Source organism: Borostomias antarcticus (genome assembly GCF_949987555.1).
Source record: "Borostomias antarcticus genome assembly, chromosome: 5".
In the NCBI taxonomy this organism is placed as follows: domain Eukaryota; kingdom Metazoa; phylum Chordata; class Actinopteri; order Stomiiformes; family Stomiidae; genus Borostomias; species Borostomias antarcticus.
In genome coordinates this window covers 29,720,023-29,740,005 of record NC_140238.1, presented here as the reverse complement: position 1 = coordinate 29,740,005, position 19,983 = coordinate 29,720,023, and the positions used below count along the sequence as shown (strand labels likewise).

Genomic DNA, 19,983 nt, shown 5'->3' with positions numbered 1-19,983 from the left:
GAATCCTTTGATTTAGCTGCAAATAAGTTTAGAACTACGGGAGTTATATTCTGCACATTAAATGAATAACACATAAAACATGTATTAATACTGTATCCATTAAGCATTGTGGGTGGGGGACAACATGTTTACTGTACACTTTTTATTAAAAGGTTAGAAGGACCTCCTTGGTTATAAGACACTTTTGTGTTTTGCATCACACCACACATTACAGTATGTAAAGCCTGAGTGAATCAACCACTGGGGTATTCAACTATTCACAATAATTCTTATTAATTATTCAATTTTGAGTAAAGATTAGGTGTAAAACAGTGGCCATCAGAACCCCTATGGTCTGATAGTATCACAGTTGATAAAGTGCTGTTGTTGATCTTGTGTGATATCAGTGTGATAACATAGTGATTGTTTATACCCCCCCCCCCCCCCCCCCCCCAGTCTGTCAGCAGGTGTGAGGAGGAGAAAGGGAGCTCTGTCCTCCTCTGTCCGGGGAAATGAGCTGGAAAATGAGGGGCGTGGAGCCACCACACCCCCCTCTCACGACTGACCGGGTAGTTCTTTCGTCCGCCCGTCCGTCGCCCTGCCTCCCCCCCCCCATCTCTTTTATACACGCTTTCAGTCGGTTTGAATACAGCTGCGATGTATGAATTTAGTAGGGCACTTAAACAGGCCGACGGCCTGTCGCACCATTCCTCTCCCCCACGCCCCTCTTCCCTCCCCCTGACCCGACCTGGACCCGACTGAGTCCCAGACCGGCTCTCTCCTCTCTCTCTCCCTCTCATTCAAACTCAATCTGTTTTCACCGCGGCTCAGATGGCTGTTAAAGGGTGATGATGGTTCTCTCAGCAGTGTTAAGCCCTGTTTCTTCTCCCTAATTCCACAATGCTCCCCGTGTCGGAGGGACATAATCTCTCTTGTTGTGATTGTGTGCCCTCTTAGAGGGGTTTAATCAGCCACTTCATAGGGGTGACTGAGGAATACATCTCCTGCAGTCCATTTGATTATTTGGGTTTATAATCTTGGGTTTTCCAACTTTCCCTGCACATATTTTACTAGGTTTTCTTCGTCTGTGTTGTTTGTTTTTAACTTTTTATTTGATGTGTGTATAAATAAACAATGATGATGAGGTTTAGATCTGTATTCTGAAGTAGTTGATCCTTCAAGTTAGAGGATTTACTGCCGATGACAAAATATCTGTCCATTTTGCTTTATCTATCAAGCTCCGTAGGGAGGATGGGATTTTGTGAATTTGTGTATTTCAGAAAAAAAACAGAAAGGGTGACTTTCAGCCACTACTGAGAAGTACTTCAAAGAGAATTACTTAAAATTGTTGATTGGTTATACACTCATTTGTTGGTTCAGAACTAAAACACGCGTAACCAATGGTGTCAGTGTGTATTTAATCGGGAACAGATTACAAGTGTCTTTGAAACATGAGCCCCTATTAAACCCTGACATGTGTGAAGAGCCACCTGTAATGACTGTGTCAAATACAATCTGTATTCTCCACTGGTAAGTGTGACCCCATTGTGACCGGCAGAGAACTCCCTGAGGAGAGTGTGAGAGTGTGTCTGCCACATGCGTGGTGTGTGTGTGTGCATGTGTGTGTGTGTGTGTGTGTGTGTGTGTGTGTGTGTGTGTGTGTGAGCGAGAGGACAGCAGCAGGCAGAAGGCCAGGGGCTGGTGTCTGACACTGATTTGTAAAGGGAGACAATACGGCTCATTGACCTGCCTGGCTTCACTGTCTGTTGCACATACCTCTCCCTGTCCTCCCCAGTGGATTCACTGCTCTTTAAACAGGGGGAGCAGATTGCCACAGGCACAGGGAGGGGTGGAGGACGGGGGGGGGGACAGAGGGGGGGGGGGGGGGGGGACACGGGTTGCTTTGACAATGAGAATCCTCAGAGAATACCAGGCAGGAGAGAGTGTAGTTCCGTGCCAAAGTTAGAAATTAGTTTGAGTGCTGAATTATATTTTCAACAATATGACACCAATATGACATACATTCACATGGTGAATATTAACAATTGACGTTTTAGCACAGACAAAACAGTGGTAAGATTTTGACAGTAGATAAGCCATGCCATTGCTATTTTTACCCCCATCAGGGGAATTTTCTCAATATGCTATTTTCTATGTGACTCTTATTTTGGAGATATATACTAAATATTTATTTATTTATTTTTTAACAACCTTTTTAAAAAGGCCTTTGACTGTTAAAATTGTGTTCTTTTTGTTCAGTTGTGTTTTGTTATGCTATGCTTTTAAACCTGTTGCACTCAGAGATTTTTTAATGAAAAGTGTGTTACAAGTAAAATTTATATTATTATTATTATTATTATTACTATTATTATTATTATTATTATTATTATATACTGTATATCAGATTTAGTCAGCTTGACCCCCCCTCCCTACCACCACCATCTCCCTCTAATATTGTCAACAAACACCCTTCTCCCTTTGTAATCCATTCCCATTGTCAGAGTTTGGAGATGACCTCTCCCTCCACCCCCCCCTCCTCTGTTTCACTGCCGACGTCAAGCTGTTGCTCCGTCCCTGCGGGCAACTCCCTCTCTTGTCTGCACCCTCCCAACCCCCCCTCCTCTCTCTCTCTCCATCTCTCTTTCACCCTCTCTCCACCTGTTGATGCCATTGTTACACAGACAGCATTGTTGTCTTTTTATTATTCGACTTCGCTCAATATGTAACCCTCCCCTCCTTCTCTCTCTCTCTCTGTCCCTGATCGCCACTCCCCCTCTGTCACTCTCTCCCTTTCTCTCTCTCTCTCTCTCTCTCTCTCTCTCTCTCTCTCTCTCTTTGCTGTGTGACAGGTATAAAACCCAGGGAGCAGGGCAGCGGTGTGAGATTCGCCAGAGCACCACAGAGGGACAGTACTGCTATAGAGTGACGAGGACAGGACAAGGACAGGACAAGGACAGGACTCGGACAGGACTCGGACAGACAGTCCAGCGGCGAAGAACCAAGGGTTGGATGAGGCGCGGGCTCCTCCGGTCCTATACTCTCTCTCTCTTCCTAAGCTGACCGAGGAGCCTTGCCGTCTCTTTCTCTCACTCTCTGGGCGACAGAGACGAGCGTGAAACCCCGGCGTGGGAGGCTGTGTCTGCGGGCTGAGGGATGTCTGTGTCTCTGTGGTGCGAGGAGGAGGAGGAGGTTGAGGCCCAGGGCCAGGGGGAGGTCCAGCTCCGGGCCCCCTGGGACCCCAGCGTCTCCGGCCAGCGTGTGATCCAGAGGCTGCTGCAGCTGGAGGAGAGGTACCTGCCGTCCGCCCTCTACGTCGCCCTCGTCCAGCGAGACCCGGAACGCAGAGAAGAGCTCGCCAAGTGGGCCATGGAGGTACGAACCCGCGTCCGTCTCTGTCCAGCTACGTCTCTCCATCACCTCTCATCTCTCTCACCCAGGTGTCTCTCGCTCTAGGAGCTAACGTCCTCTCGAATCTCCCCCGGCAGGTGTGCTGCGAGCGCGGCCTGGACGAGGCCGTCTTCCCCCTGTCCGTCTCCCTGCTGGACCGCTTCCTGTCCGCCTCCCTGTCGCTCCCCGTCTCTCCGTACTGCCTGACCGCCGCCTGCATTCTCATCGCCTCCAAGCTCAGCGAGAGCGAGAGCGTCACGGCCGACGCCCTCTGCGCCGCCGCCGAGTACAGCTTCCTGTCGTCTAACCTTCGGGTGAGTCGTCCGGCGCGGGACGGTTAGTACCATACGGTACCGTACCACCGCACGCAGTTCACAGGATGTTGTACGCATCTCTTAAGTGACTCATTACATTACATTACAGTCATTTAGCAGACGCTTTTATCCAAAGCGACTAAAAATAATTGCATATAACATAGGAAAAGCCAATGTACTACTACTTGCCAGAACTCACAAGTGCATCATCTTTCTAAAACAAGTGACTAAGAGTATAATCTAGTGCAGAAGGCAAAGTGCAAGAATAGCAATCTAAAATACAATAAGGACTCAAGTCCTGTACGCTGCTGTTAGGTACGCTGCTCAAGTCCTGTACTCTGCTACTATCTCCTCCCCCAACACATCAGGAGATGGAGCGCTTGGTCCTCGCCACCCTCCGGTGGGACACGGCGGCGGTCACCCCGCAGGACTTCCTCCCCCATTTCCTTCCCCCGTGGGGGAGGACGGACGGCGAGGCGGACGGCGGGGAGTTCCTCGCCACCCTGCGCAGGCACAGCGACACCCTGGTCGCCATGTGCGTCTGCGACTCCCGCTTCCTGGGGGCCCCTCCGTCGCTGGTGGCGGCGGCCGCGCTGAACTCAGCCCTGCGGGGCCTGGGCAGCAGGGGTCCCGGTCAGCTGGCTCACATGACCGCTACACTGGCACAGCTCTGTCAGACTGACCCGGTGAGTCCCAGACTGCAGCAGGCAGCCTCTGTGCTAAGCTGAGGATGGTTGGTGTGGGGGGTGGGGGGACTGTTGAGCAGCAGTCGAAGAGTAGAAGCTGTTTAGGTGGTAGGGGTGTGTGTGTGTGTGTGTGTGTGTGTGTGTGTGTGTGTGTGCGTGCGTGCGTGTGTGTGTGTGTGCGTGTGTGTGTGTTTGTGAGTGTATGTGTTTTATTCAACCCCAAATCTCTCTTTCACCACAGACGGTGCTGCAATGCTGCAGTGAGCTGATAGAGGGCGCTCTCAAACAGCGCCTGAGGAACGGACTTCACGAGACCTCTGAGGAGAAGGATGGAGGGCTCGAGGACGAGAGGGCAGGCACTCCAACTGATATGAGAGAGATTGATTTTTAAACACCGAATGAAGTGTGACATTTAATGTGTGAATCAATCAACATCTTACATCAGTTAATCAGTGAGACTGATATAAATTCGGTACTGTGACTTCAAGATTTTGTAAAAGTTTTTTGATGTTTTGAAATGACTTTATACTGTTAATTTAATTGTTTTTATTTATTCATTTACATCACTGTGCATCATTGTGTGTTCCATGTGCCATATTTATTATCTATTTCTGTGGTTGAAATTTGTCATTTTGTTATGGATGTTATGTTATTTATGAATTTATTTATCATGTGCAATTACACAATGCTAATTTATTTTAATCCATTATTATTTGTGTTTGTGTGACAAGGTATTGAATTAAGAAATATATACAAATCTATTTTTCAAATGAATTAAAGACATGAATTCCACCTGTGTGAGTTAATCTAGCCTACGTGTTTTACTAAAATATTTTGCCATAAGGGTATAGGAGCTAGTGTATAAAGTTGGAGCTAGGAGCTAGTGTCTAGGAGCTAGTGTCTAAAGTAGGAGCTAGGGTCTAAAGTAGCAGATAGGAGCTCTAAAGTAGGAGCTAGCCGTTTCCTTTACCCTTGTTTGCTTACCTTACTAGATGCGAACCGGTAAGGATCCCGATTTTATTCTACGTTTATGAACTACTTACACCTATCCAAAAATGATGAAATCTGCGAAATGTGTTTTGAGGGGGAAAAATAACCCCGGTCGCTTGTTTTTGACGTCACTTTTGCTACGACGCCAACAAGCCTTCTCGTGAAACAGGGAAAAATCCTACAGCTGTCAAGCATAGGGGACTAGTAACGGGTAAGCGAAAATGTTCCTTAGGATCTTTACTAACAGATTTTAGAGCATAACGTCGTAATAAAGAGGAAGGTGGACCAAATACATTTGCCTAACTAGCTTCACTGCACAGTCACTAATTTCCCAGTGCGTTGCCTCTGCTTCTAGTGGATTCTAAATTGATGCGATTGCTTGAGCAAAAGATGTTGCAACACATACACATCCTACAGCCATGGCCTAGATACGCTTTTATTCACGTCAGACGATTTTTCTCATTTCGCATCCGGAATTTACTCTCTCTCTCGGGACTCAGGAGGTCTAATCTAGAACAGGATGTCTTTATTGGCTATAGATATCTGTCATCAATTTCCAGCTGTCCTTTGAAAATGATGCTAGCTAACAAGTTAGCTACCCCCTCCCAAAGATGACAGAGCGCAGCCTATTTTTGCAGTCGGAACGTCTGATGACATGCTAGCTCCATCTATGCTGCCGTACATCTTAGTAGTAGAAGCTAGGGACCAGTGATTGTTCTGTTGAAGATGGAAACAGTCCGTGTTCATGAATGTGTCTTTTGAAGGAGGATGAACCTGGACCCTCGCTGGCTGCTACTCCTGTCCATCTCTCTGGGGGTGTGGTCAGTGCCTATTGACCGCAATGCAACCCCAGTGGAAGCCCAGGAGGACAAACAGGAGGACAATGTGGTACAAGTCTATAATGATCAAGCTCTCTCTCTCTCTCTCTCTCTCTCTCTGTGTGTGTGTGTGTGTGTGTGTGTGTGTGTGTGTGTGTGTGTGTGTGTGTGTGTGTGTGTGTGTGTGTGTGTGTGTGTGTGTGTGCGCATGTGCGTGTGCGCGCGAGACAGAGAAAAGAGTGTGTATCTCTCTCATACACTCTCTCTCATACACACATACATGACAGGTGTGTGTGTGTGTGTGTGTGCGTCTCTCACTAGTGTGTTGTCTGTTGCAGGACACGGGCCTGTACTATGACAGGTACCTGAGGGAGGTGATCGAGGTGCTGGAGACAGACCCCCACTTCAGAGAGAAGCTCCAGACAGCCAACACTGAGGACATCAAGGTGACTCTCTCCCATAGAAATACTACCTGATTGGGTCTTATTTATTGCTGCCCCTTTGTGCATTACTGTGCTTACTGTGCCTGCCTCTCTACAGGCTACAGCCTACATTCTTTTTTTATTAGTGTGTGTCATTGAAAGCCCTTCTCTTTTTCTCTCCCTCTCTTGCTCTTGTCTCTCTCTCTCTCTTTCTCTCTCTCTCTCTTTCTCTCTCTCTCTCTCTCTCTCTCTCTCTCGCACACACACACACACACACACACATACACACACTCCTGCTCTCACTCACACTCTCCATCTCACACACACACACACACACACACACACTTGCTCTCTCTCTCTCTCCCTCGCACACACATACACACACTCCTGCTCTCACTCACACTCTCTCTCCATCACACACACACACCCTTGCTCTTACTCCCTCTCTCTCTCTCTCTCTCTCTCTCTCTCTCTCTCTCTCTCTCATACACACACACACACACACACACACACTCCTGCTCTGACTCACACTCTCCATCACACACACACACACTTGCTCTTACTCTCTCTCTCTCTCTCTCTCTCTCTCTCACACACACACACACACACTCCTGCTCTCACTCACACTCTCTCTCCATCACACACACACACACACTTGCTCTTACTCCCTCTCTCTCTCTCTCTCCATCCCTCTCTCTCTCTCTCCTAGAATGGGCGTCTCAGTAAGGAGCTGGACCTGGTGGGTCACCATGTCAGAACCCGTCTGGACGAGCTGAAGCGGCAGGAAGTGTCCCGTCTCCGGATGCTGCTCAAGGCCAAACTGGACAGCGCCAATACGCAGAGTGAGCGGGTGTCTGAACGCCGCTTAGACAGTGTGTGTGTGTGTGTGTGTGTGTGTGTGTGTGTGTGTGTGTGTGTGTGTGTGTGTGTGTGTGTGTGTGTGTGTGTGTGTGTGTGTGCGTGCGCGCGCGCGTGTGTGTGTGTGTGTGTGTGCGCGTGTGCGCGCGCTTGTTTGGGCATAAATACGAACACATACCCGCGTCTGTGCTTGTAAGGCCAACATGCCGCGCGTTATCAAACGTTTGTGCGTGTGTGTGTGTGCGTGCGTGCGTGTGTGTGTCCAGGCTTACAGATGGACCACGCCTCTCTCCTGAAGCAGTTTGAACACCTGGATCCACACAACCAGAACACATTTGAGGCCAAAGACCTCGAGCTGCTAATCTCAACGGTGAGACGGACTGCCTGGGAGATACAACATAACGACATCATTCATCACATAGACACGTATCTCTATATGATGAAAATGAGGGTCTCTCCCTGTGGACCCAGAGTAGAAATAAAGAAATGAAATGAATGTATCCATACTGTCGTCTAGGCCACCAAGGACCTGGAGAACTACGACTCCGAGCGACACGAGGAGTTCAAACGCTACGAGATGCTGAAGGAGCACGAGAGGCGGGAGTACCTGAAGAGCCTGGACCAGGAGAAGAGGGAGAGGGAGGAGAAGAGGATGGAGGAGCTGAAGGAGAAACACCGCCAGCACCCCAAAATCAACGCTCCGGTGAGAGAGAGAGAGAGAGAGGGAGAGGGAGAGGGAGAGAGAGAGGGAGAGGGAGGGGGAGGGAGGGAGAGAGAGAGAGAGAGAATGGAATGTATTTTCCATGTCATTCGTTTATGAAGTCAACCCCCCTCTCTCTCTCTCTCTCTCTGTCTCTCTCTCTCTCCTTTCTGTCTGTCTTTCTTTCTTTCTCTGTCTCTCTCCTACCCTTTGCTGTGTCTCAGGGCAGTGTAGCCCAGCTGCGCGAGGTGTGGGAGGAGACTGATGGACTGGACCCACAGGAGTTCAACCCAAAGACCTTCTTCAAACTGCATGGTCAGTCCAGACCCCCCCCCCCTCTCTTTCTCACTCTGGTCAGTCCAGACGCCCCCCCCCTAACATACTCCTCTCATTAGCCCCCCCTCCACACACACACACTCCTCCTTTCACTCTGGTCAGTCCCGACCCCCCCCCCCAAACCCCCCATCACCACGGCTCCTCCTATCACTCTGTGACCCTGTCACTCCATGATGGATACGAGTCCGTTCTTCTTCTTCTTGCAGATACGAATGGAGACAGTGTTTTAGACGAGCAAGAATTAGAGGCCCTCTTCACCAAGGAGGTAATTCGCCTTCACACTCGAGATTGCGCACGTGTGTGTGTGTGTGTGTGTGTGTGTGTGTGTGTGTGTGTTTGAGTGTGTGTGTGTAACCACCATCTCTCCTGTCCCTGTGCCTCAGCTGGAGAAGGTGTACGACCCAAAGAACGAGGAGGACGACATGACGGAGATGGAGGAGGAGAGGCTGAGGATGAGAGAGCACGTCATGAAGAATGTTAGTAGTCGTCCGGCTCGTCGCTTCTCTGGGACTTGGGAGTTTGGGATTACAGATCCTTTTTAGTCCTCTGTCCTTTCCTCAACCCTGATCTCTGTGTTTTGACAGGTTGACGTCAATCAAGATCGCCTCGTTACCCTGGAGGAGTTTCTCAAATCGACGGAGAAGAAAGACTTCAACACTGCTAAAGAGTGGGAGGTGAGTTAGGGTGAGGGACTCGGGGAGACTGTCTGCCTGCCTGTCTGTCTGCCTGCCTGTCTGTCTGTCTGTCTGTCTGCCTTCCGTCTGCCTGTCTATCTGTCCGTCTCTGTCTGTCTGTCTGCCTTCCGTCTGCCTGTCTATCTGTCTGCCTGTCTGCCTGTCTGTCTGCCTGTCTGTCTGTCTGCACATGCGTTGTGTTCCATCACATCAGAGAACTTACCGAACAACCCACCCCCCCATCCTCTGATTCCAGACTCTGGACGATACCAAGCCAGTGTACACGGAGGTGGAGCTCCAGCGGTTTGAGGCGGAGCTGCGGGACAAGGAGGAGGAGCTAGGCAGGAGGGCGGAGACTCTGCGCCAGGAGCAGGAGATCCTGAAAGAGAGGGGCAAGGCCCTGGAGGCCCAGAGGAGAGAGTACCAGCAGGTAGAACACCAGCCCGCCGTCTTCCCTGTTCACATAGACTGACCAATGTGTATGAGGTAATATGTCGTTCGGTCGTTCGGTCGTTCGGTCGTTCGGTCGTTCGTTCGTTCGTTCGTTCGTTCGTTCATTCATTCATAATTAAGGTTGCAAAGGGGTGGAAATTTCCGGAAATTAAGATCATTAAGTTAAGCTCAGGAATTTTGGAACTTTTGACCTTTTTTGTAGCCTTAAATAGCTTTTTTTCAAAAAAGAAATTGGTTTGTATACTTATTTTAGGATTTTATCCAATTTCCATCCAATTCGGTAGCCATTGATCCTGACCTAGTGCCCAGTTACCCCCTACTAACTGTGGAAGATTGTTCACACAACCCGGCCGGTCGGCAATATGAAAGGGAGAAACAACTCCTCGACTCTCTCAGCTCACAACCGTAATTCCAACACCAACGTTGCTGTTCTGTGACGAACTCTCAAGCCGAGATTAAACTAACCACCCTCGGGCAGCGGTGGCCCAATAGGCCGCTCCCTCTGGGATCCGGCCATACTCTGATCTGGTGAGACCAGCGGGAACCGGAACACAATGCATTAGACCGCTACGCCACCGCAGACCCCTATAACAGGGAACTTAAATGTAGCCTAAAAAAATGCATATTGCAATTACATAAAATGTAATGACATAAAATGCAATTCTAGATCTTGCAGCATGATCTTGGTTAAAACCACCTGATTTAATCTGTACTGTGCATTCCTCCATCACATGTGCAGTGCATTCCTCCATCACATGCACGACTAATTCCTCTCATCCTGCACACTAAGAGGGCTGTAGAATCCATCAGTTCTACTCCTTATTAGATTGTGACTGTAGGTTGTAACTTGTTTTGTTCAGGCAGTATTAGAGATGTCTCAGAGACAGAAGGACCAGCAGCCAGCGGAGGGGCAGCCTCCTACTGGCCCCAACGGGGAACTGCAGTTCCACCAAGAGATGCAGAAACTGGAAGATCAAGGTAAACGAGAAAGTAAACGTGTACTGTAGGAGTTTGTGGACATTTTAGGCTAAAGGTACTGTAATATCTTGTCTGAATTTTCAGTAATATATTTCTCTCTTTCTCCCCTCTCTGTCTCTCTCTCTCTCTCTCTCTCTCTCCCTCTCTCTCACTCTCTCTGTCTCTCTCTCTCTCTCTCTCTCTCTCTCTCTCTCTCTCTCTCTCTTCCTCTATTCAGGTGCTAAAGCTCCTGTAGAACATGAGGTAGAAGCTCAGAATAACCTGCCTGCAGAACCCCCACAGAACCTGCCTCTGGACACCTAATACAGCACTGGAACGGCTTTGACACACACACACACACACACACACACAAACACACAATCCATTTCAATTCATAGTGCTGTATAGGCACGATAAGATTCATCTTACATTGCTAAAGCAAACGTATAACAACGGCATAGTAATTAGTCACAAACACCAAAATCTGGAAATATCCATTGTCATTTCAGAATCTTCAACAAATACTAGAATTGAACAAAAACATATTTGGAACAAACCAACCAACCATCAAACAAACAAACAAACAAATAGTGAAAATAACCATAATAACTAAAGTGAAATGAAAACACTCAGAGTATTGATTACTACTTCATAATGTGAAGCTAAAACAGTGCATAACTTCTCTCCTAGAAGAAATTGCAATATTGATTTGTTATGATATTTTCAAACCCTTCGTATTTCTGGGTAATTTTGGAAAAGAACAAGGCTGTAATTTCTTTATTTGTCACAGTGTTTCAGGAAGCTACGCCTCCACCACACAGCACACTTACTCACAGACTCACACTGACACAGATATCCAGATGGTTTGTACAGATGACATGACGAACATGCGCACAAACTCAGTCAGCCGGACACAGCCGTGCCTGGCTCTCTCTCTCTCCCTGTGTTCAACTCTGTGGTCTAGATGTTATTTCAATAAAGCGATCAAATCACTGGACTCATTTGATTTATTCGAGGACCACTGTCTGCCCTCTGAAGTGAATGGCCTTCTGGTCCATACGGTACGGTCTACTCTGTCTCGCATCCCGGCGTGTCATGCGTCCACTCACAACCTGACGTCTACTGTGTTTGTTGACCAGCGATGACCCCCTGGGGATCTGGAGAGGCTTGTTTGTCGTCCACAGGAAGGGGTCCCATGGCACCGAGAGCATTCCGCATTCCTACCCAGAATTCCAGGAATCACCCGCTCACCCCTTATGCCCCCCCCTCCGCTCCTGCTCCCTTGGTGACCACACAGCTGCCCCCTGTCAATCACTACTCTCTGTGACTTCACCGACGCTGCGCCCGTTCAGTTGAACCAACCGCACAAAAGCCCTAGATTCATTTTCCGGTTCATTTGCACATGATTAAGGTCATCTGTTTACAGCATAACTTGCATTACTAAAACAAAGACAGGGTATGTGGGACTCTTCAATAAAGCAAAATGTCCCTCACATAGAGTTTATGTAACTGCCAAAAAAAAAATCATTTTTCAGCTTTGACATTTGTGACAGTCCTTCATCCGTGTCTGTAACTCGTACTCGATGACGAGGAACGTTTCTAACTGTGGAGGCGTCAGAGTTTACCAAGGTACTGTAGGCCCATAGGCTACAATCAATAACATAGGGGATCGTTTAAAGCCGTGTGCGGAGCAGACTGGAGTTCTCATTGCTTTTTATCCTAGGAAGTAGCCTATTCTGATCCCATCATGCATCTCTGATTGCTAGAGACGTGGGGAGAAGACTCACTTACAACACGTACAATTTAGAGGAAGGTATGAAATGCCCATATGAAACACAACTCTGATTGTGTCTCTTGTTCATCATCTCCGGATGGGGGAAGGTTGCTATAATCAGGAGGACACGGTGCAGTACCCATACTGAGCTACAGGGGGCGACAATAATGCAGGAATCCCTGACAAAATGAAACATTTGTCTCCATGATATTTATCTATCTATGACCACTTTATTTGGCAGGGACAGTACAGTTTAAACTCTACACTTCAGATCTGAAAGATAATTTCTGTATCAGAGATGTTCCCTCAGCATGGGTGAAATATAGAAACACTACACACACACACACACATTACAGCAATACAACATGTCACACAATAGGCTACATGACATATTAACATCTGTGCGGGCCCAGTAAGTCAGAATGGGCACATAGCCCATGCCCAAGATATTCATACAAGGAGAATCACCAAAAAACTAATTCGAATGAGTAGCAGCATCACTCGGACAAACTGTCCTGTTGTAGTCTAGCCTACAGTCTAATTCTGCAAATGGGGTTCCCTTCAAGCAATGTGCTGAGCTTTCACTAATAGACCTGATTCAGAGAGAGGAGGTATATCAAGCTTTGAGATTTGCCAAATCATGATGTGTGGGTGGGCTTCTTCTCCTGCCTGTGCTGTTTAAAGGGGAGGTGTGTCAGCCTTCTTTCTCTAACAGATGCTGTTTAACAGAAACCTGATCAAACTGCCACTTTACCTGCATAGAGAGAGAAAGAGAGAGAGAGAGAGAGAGAGAAGGAGAGGAAGAAAGAGAGAGGGGCCGTATTATAATAATACAATAGTTATTCTTTGATGATTATGAGATGATAACCTGGATGACTGATGATTATAAGATGATTAACTGATGATGATTAATTGGATAACCTCTGTCTATTTTACCAGTTGAATCTGAATAGATAACATAGTTGAAAATGTGATAAGGCATGGGAGTGACTAGCTGGCCGACTGTGTAATGCGTCACATTAACAACTTTTAGTGATAGTAGTGGATAGTGGATATGAAGCGGATACAATTAATTTGCATACTAATATTACTGTATTCTACAGCTACATTATCTGTCAGACCCTGTCCTCATCTGACATGATCAAAGACAACAGCTCTCTCTCTCTCTCTCTCTCTCTCCCTCTCTCTCTCTCTCGCCTATTTGATTTGAATGCGCTCTCTGTGCATTTCAATGACATCATCGTCTAAGAGAACATTACGTCACCCCTTCCGGGACACTTCTTACTGCCCCACCCGATGGAGCTCATATTGGCTGAAATTAATTTCTATTGGCTGTTTCTGTGCTAGAGACCGCCTTCTAGCGGCACCGGTTGGTTGGAGTGTGCTGTCTTTGGTTGTAATGGCACGTCTGTCAGCGATATGGTTGATAGCGGGTGATTTGATTATAGCCTATACACCAGTTAGCTGTTTTATTTTATACTAATAGGCTCACGTTCGACATCATACATTATAGAAATTAAAATGCCTTCATAAACATGTTTTTCCAACACACTTCACATGACCTGAAATATGAAGCCCCATGGGGTTGCTCGAAATGCAATTATGCATGCATTTTAATACAGTAGCCTACACACAATGAAGCCCTCTTTTATAATTGAGATCAAATTGGTCCTACATGAATTTCAATAGACTAATTTTTGCAAAGAGTAATATCAAATGCTCTAGCCTACTCTAAATACTGTGTCCCTTCCTCTTAAAGAAATATTGTGAATATTTTGACCACGAGGCTTTAATAAATCTGTTTTTTTGTTTGGACTGCAGGCTATATCGTCGGGTTTTGTCCATAGTTTACACTAACACAGGTGAGATGGGGGGATTGTTGTAACCTAGCAGCCTATGTTGTTCCCAGATTAAAACCGCCAGGGGGTGCTGTTGCTTCGTGGTACAATAGCAAAATATGGAAGTTACAGTCTTTTCCACTTAGATTTTCATGCCGGGTGGAGGAGGGTGAAATCAATGTAGTATTTCAATGTAAACGTATGTCTTGAAAAATCTTGACTGTACATCACAGTAGTTTTTAATTGACATATTTATTTGGCTTACTCGCGCGATTTTATTTGACCCGATCTGAGCCTGTTTCCATCGGAGCGATGGAGAAATAGACGGGGGTTGTCCATGGTGAGGTGTAGTGTCGCTTCGCCCAGTGCAGAGGGAAGGGGGAGGCTGACCGGGGTTTTTATCGGCTTCTGTCGGCGAGATGCTCCGGTGGAGTGACTGAGAAATACATACCATCTTTGCTCTCATAATGACAACGGTAAGGCGCAAATAAAGACAATCTCCTAAAGCGGGTGAATTAAACTAGACGGTATTATGAAATTGAGCCGTGTAGATCGTCCAGCTGTATTGATGGGGAGGGGAATGACTGGGGTCGAGGCGTTTGGGTGTTGATAGGAAATAAACGCCTTGCATTCGGAATAATCAGACGTTTCATCGCTTAGATTTCAGGTAGGACCGAAATGTAACATATTGCCTATTTTCCTTTGTGTTTTATCTACAGTTCTAAATATGCAGATTGATTGGCGCATATATACCCACTGTGGACTATAACCTACACTAAATAATAGCCGTAGATCACCCAGACTATTTCATATCCTTTAGGTCATTCTGACATAATTACTAGTCTGACATTGCAATGATTAGTAGCCTAATAGGACATTCATAGCCTTCAGACTAGGGATAGATAGCCAGTAGGCGACACACAGAGAAAGATTGGGTCCATTTCCTCCTTGCAACACAGCACATAATTAAAATTCACGATGACAGTTTTTCATATAGGATCTGTGACGGCCCCTGTGTGTAATCTGTAATTGCGTTTCCCCATACAAAAGAACTAGACAGAAAACCGACAGTATAACCCTTCAAGTCTCCCATTTCCGTGTATCATGCGCCTCCATTATTACCATTATGACTAATAGGCTGTATGGATCTACAGATGGACCACAGACCGAGGGACGCGTGCAGCAGGACGAAGAGCGCTGAAACATTGCAATAGGCTACGAATTATTCTAAGGCTATTTTATTGATGTAGAAATGCGTCTCACAATCGATATACGTGTGTGTGTGTGTGTGTGTGCGCGCGCGTGTGTGTTTGCGTGTGTGTGTGTGCGCGCGCGCGCGGGCGCGTCAGGATTGCCGGAGTGGATGTTGATTAGACAGATTTAATCGCTGCATAATGGACGATTGCGCCTCGCCTAAATACAGCCTATTTGAATCACCCCCTCACTGTGACTAATATGTCACCTTTCCTCCTTTCCCAACCCCTCCGTTCTCTCTCTCTCTCTCTCTTTTCAGTCGCCTCTCTCCACACTCTGAAGACGAGCTGGGGGGTGCGAGGCCCTCCGACACACCTGTCCTCCCTCCCGCTCCTCCCCTGAATCCCTCGGACGCCCCCTGCCCCTCCCGCCGCCCCGAGGCCTCGACCGCCGGGACCCGACTTTACCCCTTAGCCCCGGTGCGCCGCACGTATAGCAGCTCCCACAGGCCCCCCGGCGACTCCCTCCAGTTTCCCAGCACCCCCTGGGCCTCGCCGTCACCCAGCCGGCCGCACCCCGGCAGTCTGGAGGAAGAGCCAGCCATTAGCCGAGCAGGCAGAGAGCCAATCGGGTGTCTGATAGACAAAGCCGGCGCTATTCCTTCGGGAGCCGTGCACGCTAGGGCACCAATCAGGTGAAACTAGGAAATGGATGTTGGTAGCGAGCGTCGAGTCATTAAGTAGCCCGACGAATGTCTCGCCACAGACGGTAACGGTAAGTTCAGATCGATAGGCAAGTTGGCAACGGTTCGGCCCGGTACCGACCGCTCCATCACCGCTCCGCCATTCTGACCACGGAGACAGAGGGCCTCATACAGTGAGAAGAAGAAACGCAAGACGCAAAAAACACAGACACACACACACACACACACACACACAACAAGGCAGATAAGAAAATAAAACGGGACAGACGCTTCTGCTGTCATAAGACAATCGCACGTACGCACGCACCGGCTTCTGAACAACCCCTGAACCCCGACACGCGTTCCCCGACCGACGCCCCGCCCCCGCGCCAGCGGGCGCCGCCCACCGACCCTCCACCGGCGTCCCGTGCCCCCCGACCCGACCTCCTCTCCCATCGGAGCGCCTCTCCTGCCACGGTCCCAAAATGATGTGCGAGGTGATGCCCACCATCTCTGAGGATGGTCGCGGGGGGAGTGGCAGTGGCAGCGGGGGCTCGTCGTCCCCGGCGGGCGGCGGCACGGGCGGCGGGGGGACGGGGACAGGGACGGGCGGTATTGGGGGCGGGTACGGGAGCCGGGAGCCCAGGGGGGGCGGCGGCGGCGGAGGGGACGAGGGGGGCAGCACGGGGAACCTGGAGTCTCTGATGGTCAACATGCTGACGGAGCGCGAGCGGCTGCTGGAGAGCCTGAGGGAGACCCAGGACAGCTTGGGCACCGCCCACCTGCGTCTCCGGGACCTGGGCCACGAGAAGGAGTCCCTCCAGAGGCAGCTGTCCATCGCCCTGCCGCAGGTAGGCCGGCGTCCCCCGTCGAGGGCGGGCGGACGTGTGTGTGTGTGTGTGGCTGTGTATGTAGGTCAACTCTGTGCCACATGTATTCCTTTGAGACAGCTCTTTATCATCCTGCCAGTGCTTAACAGAGCAGTGTGTGTGTGTGTGTGTGTGTGTGTGTGTGTGTGTTAAAAGGGCCTGGGGGCTACAATCATTGTTTTTGTCCCCTTCCTCTTCAAGGAGCAGTCTGGGAAAGCGTCTTCATGCGGCACATTTCACAACACACATGAACTGATACATTATAGAAACCACTTCCTGTTGAGCAAAAATCAAGAAATACACGTTTTGTCCGGCGTCTTCGGCCTGTTGTGAGTTAACTCGGGTCTCGGAGAACTTAGCTATTCGTTTTTCCGCTAGACTAGAGGGTTCTGCTGGGCATATGGCTGTTCTCTCATGTTCTGGGTGGTTCTGTGTGGTTCTGTGTGGTATGTGGCTGCCCCTGTTCTCTCTGGCCTGTTCTGGTGCATTCTGAACAGAACTCGGCGCTGAATCATTGCGTGGAGATGATGACAGAGTGTTGCATATTGGCAGTTTCATTCGATTGAGTACAGTAGGGCCTCCGTAGCACAGAGGCCGGCGTGAGCCGACCTCCTTATGGCGGAGAAGTAATCATTCTAGTGTGACTCCACTCAACGCGCACCGACTCCATCTTTCATTTTCCGACAGGCGGTCTCCCCGGATGCCTTTATCCTTGTGTTTTGTTAAAGCCCAGGGTTGTCGTGTCCTGAACCTTTGAGAGCGATAATAGATACAGCATATTCTCACTCAGAGAATGACTGGACATTAAAAGGCCATATTACCTCGCTGAGAGAAGGGATCAATATGGCGCACACGACCGTGGACATACAGTACACGTGAGTCGCGGACACACGCGCGCACGCACACACATGGGAGCGCTGCGATACATTCAACACTAGCAGGGTTCACGGAGTGCGTCTGTTCTGAGTGTGCCAACGCTGCCAAGATTGAGGGAGAGAGAGAGAGGGATGAGAGAGAGGGGGGTAAGAGGGAGAGGGATGGTGCTCAAGAATGAGAGCATGGTACAGAGAGAAAAGGGGCGGTATGAAACGCACACACACACACACACAGACAGACTAACGAATCGGGCACATTTGCATATCGCTGCATACTAATGATGTGGCTTCTGGAGTCTATTCTTAGGTGTTGTGGATTATCACATGGAGAGAGGGGTGGATGGAGGATGGAGGGAGAGAGGGATTGAGGGGCTCATGTAGCTGGGATGAGAGGATGACAGAGAGGGATGAGGGCCTACAGACCAGAGAGGGATGAAGGCCTACAGACCAGAGAAGGATGAAGGCCTGGTACAGCCCAGAGAGGGATGAGGGCCTGGTACAGACCAAAGAGGGATGAAGCCACAGTACAGACCAGAGAGGGATGAGGCCTGGTAGAGCCCAGAAAGGGATGAAGCCACAGTACAGACCAGAGAGGGATGAAGGCCTACAGACCAGAGAGGGATGAAGGCCTGGTACAGCCCAGAGAGGGATGAAGCCACAGTACAGACCAGAGAGGGATGAGGGCCTGGTACAGACCAGAGAGGGATGAAGCCACAGTACAGACCAGAGAGGGATGAAGGCCTACAGACCAGTGAGGGATGAAGGCCTGGTACAGCCCAGAGAGGGATGAAGGCCTGGTACAGCCCAGGGAGGGGTGAAGCCGCAGTACAGACCAGAGAGGGATGAGGGCCTGGCACAGACCAGAGAGGGATGAAGGCCTGGTACAGCCCAGAGAAGGATGAAGGCCTACAGACCAGAGAGGGATGAAGGCCTGGTACAGCCCAGAGAGGGATGAAGCCGCAGTACAGACCAGAGAGGGATGAGGGCCTGGTGCAGCCCAGAGAGGGATGAAGCCGCAGTACAGACCAGAGAGGGATGAAGCCGCAGTACAGACCAGAGAGGGATGAGGGCCTGGTACAGACCAGAGAGGGATGAAGCCACAGTACAGACCAGAGAGGGATGAAGGCCTACAGACCAGTGAGGGATGAAGGCCTGGTACAGCCCAGAGAGGGATGAAGGCCTGGTACAGCCCAGAGAGGGATGAAGCCACAGTACAGACCAGAGAGGGATGAGGGCCTGGCACAGACCAGAGAGGGATGAAGGCCTGGTACAGCCCAGAGAAGGATGAAGGCCTGGTACTGTACAGCCCAGCTGAGACAGACACCTTGGAGTGCGCACTGATATAATCTCGTCTCTCGCTTTGTCTGCTTTCCAAATTGTCGTCTCGAACCATCGTCATCATCGGTCACCCGGGATCAGGAACCGTGGGCCCACTTTGTGATGGACTCATTTGTTTATTCCTTGTGTCCATCGTACTCCCTGTTCTGTCTTTTCGTCTGTCATGTCTCTCTCTCTCTCTCTCTCTATCTCTCACTCTATCTCTCACTCTCTCTCACTCTCTCTCTCTCTATCTCTCACTCTCTCACGCTCTATCTCTCACTCTCTCTCTCTCTCTATCTCTCACTCCCTCTCTCTCTCTCTCTCTCTCTCTTTCTTCTCTCTCTTTGTCCCTCCCTCCCTCCCTCCCTCCCTCTATCACGTCTCGGGGGATTGGTCCAGCCAGCTGAGCGTACCTGTATCATCTCCACGGCTACAGTACCTCCGCCGCCGCCGCCGCCCCTCAGCGGTTACTTCACACACACACGCGTGTGCAAAACGCACACGATTCGCTCTCCCCGTGCCCCGGGGCGCGGCCTGCTCGTACGGCAGCACCGAATGCGTGTCACGGCTCGATCGCGCCCGAGCAGACCCCATCTGAGGCGAGCCAGGGGGACAGAACGCGGTGGCGCGGAGGCCTGACCGTACGGCCGCGACATGGTGTCATCGCCACAAGGAGTTCAGCGGGGTGTCACGAGTACAAAAACATCGCGTTATCCACCCTCTAGAGCAGACAGACCGTAGAAAACTCATACCGAGACGCCCATGTGCAACTTTGATCATCTTCATTGTTTTGTTCCCATAGATACAATTCTATTAGTCAGAGAAGCAGGAATGGCTATTGCTGTTATTGTATTACC

At 49.3% G+C, this 19,983-nt stretch overlaps 3 protein-coding genes across 3 annotated transcripts in view; all 3 read left to right on the top strand.

Annotated features, from left to right (window-relative positions):
* Positions 1–3,132: 3,132 nt before the first annotated feature.
* Positions 3,133–4,757, top strand: ccndx (cyclin Dx; the record flags this gene model as incomplete). Its single annotated transcript, XM_084437619.1, has 4 exons — positions 3,133–3,351; positions 3,465–3,680; positions 4,049–4,366; positions 4,608–4,757. 4 exons carry the CDS (start codon positions 3,133–3,135, stop codon positions 4,755–4,757), a joined length of 903 nt encoding a protein of 300 aa, XP_084293745.1.
* A 725-nt stretch (positions 4,758–5,482) lies between these two features.
* nucb1 (nucleobindin 1) lies at positions 5,483–11,571 on the top strand. Its single transcript, XM_084437603.1, has 13 exons — positions 5,483–5,567; positions 6,121–6,244; positions 6,513–6,620; positions 7,306–7,438; positions 7,721–7,824; positions 7,972–8,157; positions 8,379–8,469; positions 8,697–8,755; positions 8,874–8,966; positions 9,075–9,164; positions 9,421–9,594; positions 10,478–10,595; positions 10,813–11,571. Exons 2-13 carry the CDS (start codon positions 6,125–6,127, stop codon positions 10,896–10,898), a joined length of 1,362 nt encoding a protein of 453 aa, XP_084293729.1. The 5' UTR covers positions 5,483–5,567; positions 6,121–6,124; the 3' UTR covers positions 10,899–11,571.
* Positions 11,572–16,547: 4,976 nt separating this feature from the next.
* ppfia3 (PTPRF interacting protein alpha 3) overlaps positions 16,548–19,983 on the top strand; it is a gene marked incomplete at its 5' end in the record, with an annotated part of 22,238 nt that continues 18,802 nt past the window's right edge. Inside the window, 1 exon segment of the mRNA XM_084437588.1 lies at positions 16,548–16,913. Coding sequence (XP_084293714.1) covers positions 16,548–16,913 — 366 coding nt within the window.

Coding starts and splice junctions, on each gene's coding strand:
- nucb1 (XM_084437603.1), top strand. CDS start 6,125: ATGAACCTGGACCCTCGCTGGCTGCTACTCCTGTCCATCTCTCTGGGG. Junction 8,967..9,074: donor GAGAGCACGTCATGAAGAAT/GTTAGTAGTCGT, acceptor GTGTTTTGACAG/GTTGACGTCAATCAAGATCG. Junction 9,595..10,477: donor AGAGGAGAGAGTACCAGCAG/GTAGAACACCAG, acceptor TGTTTTGTTCAG/GCAGTATTAGAGATGTCTCA.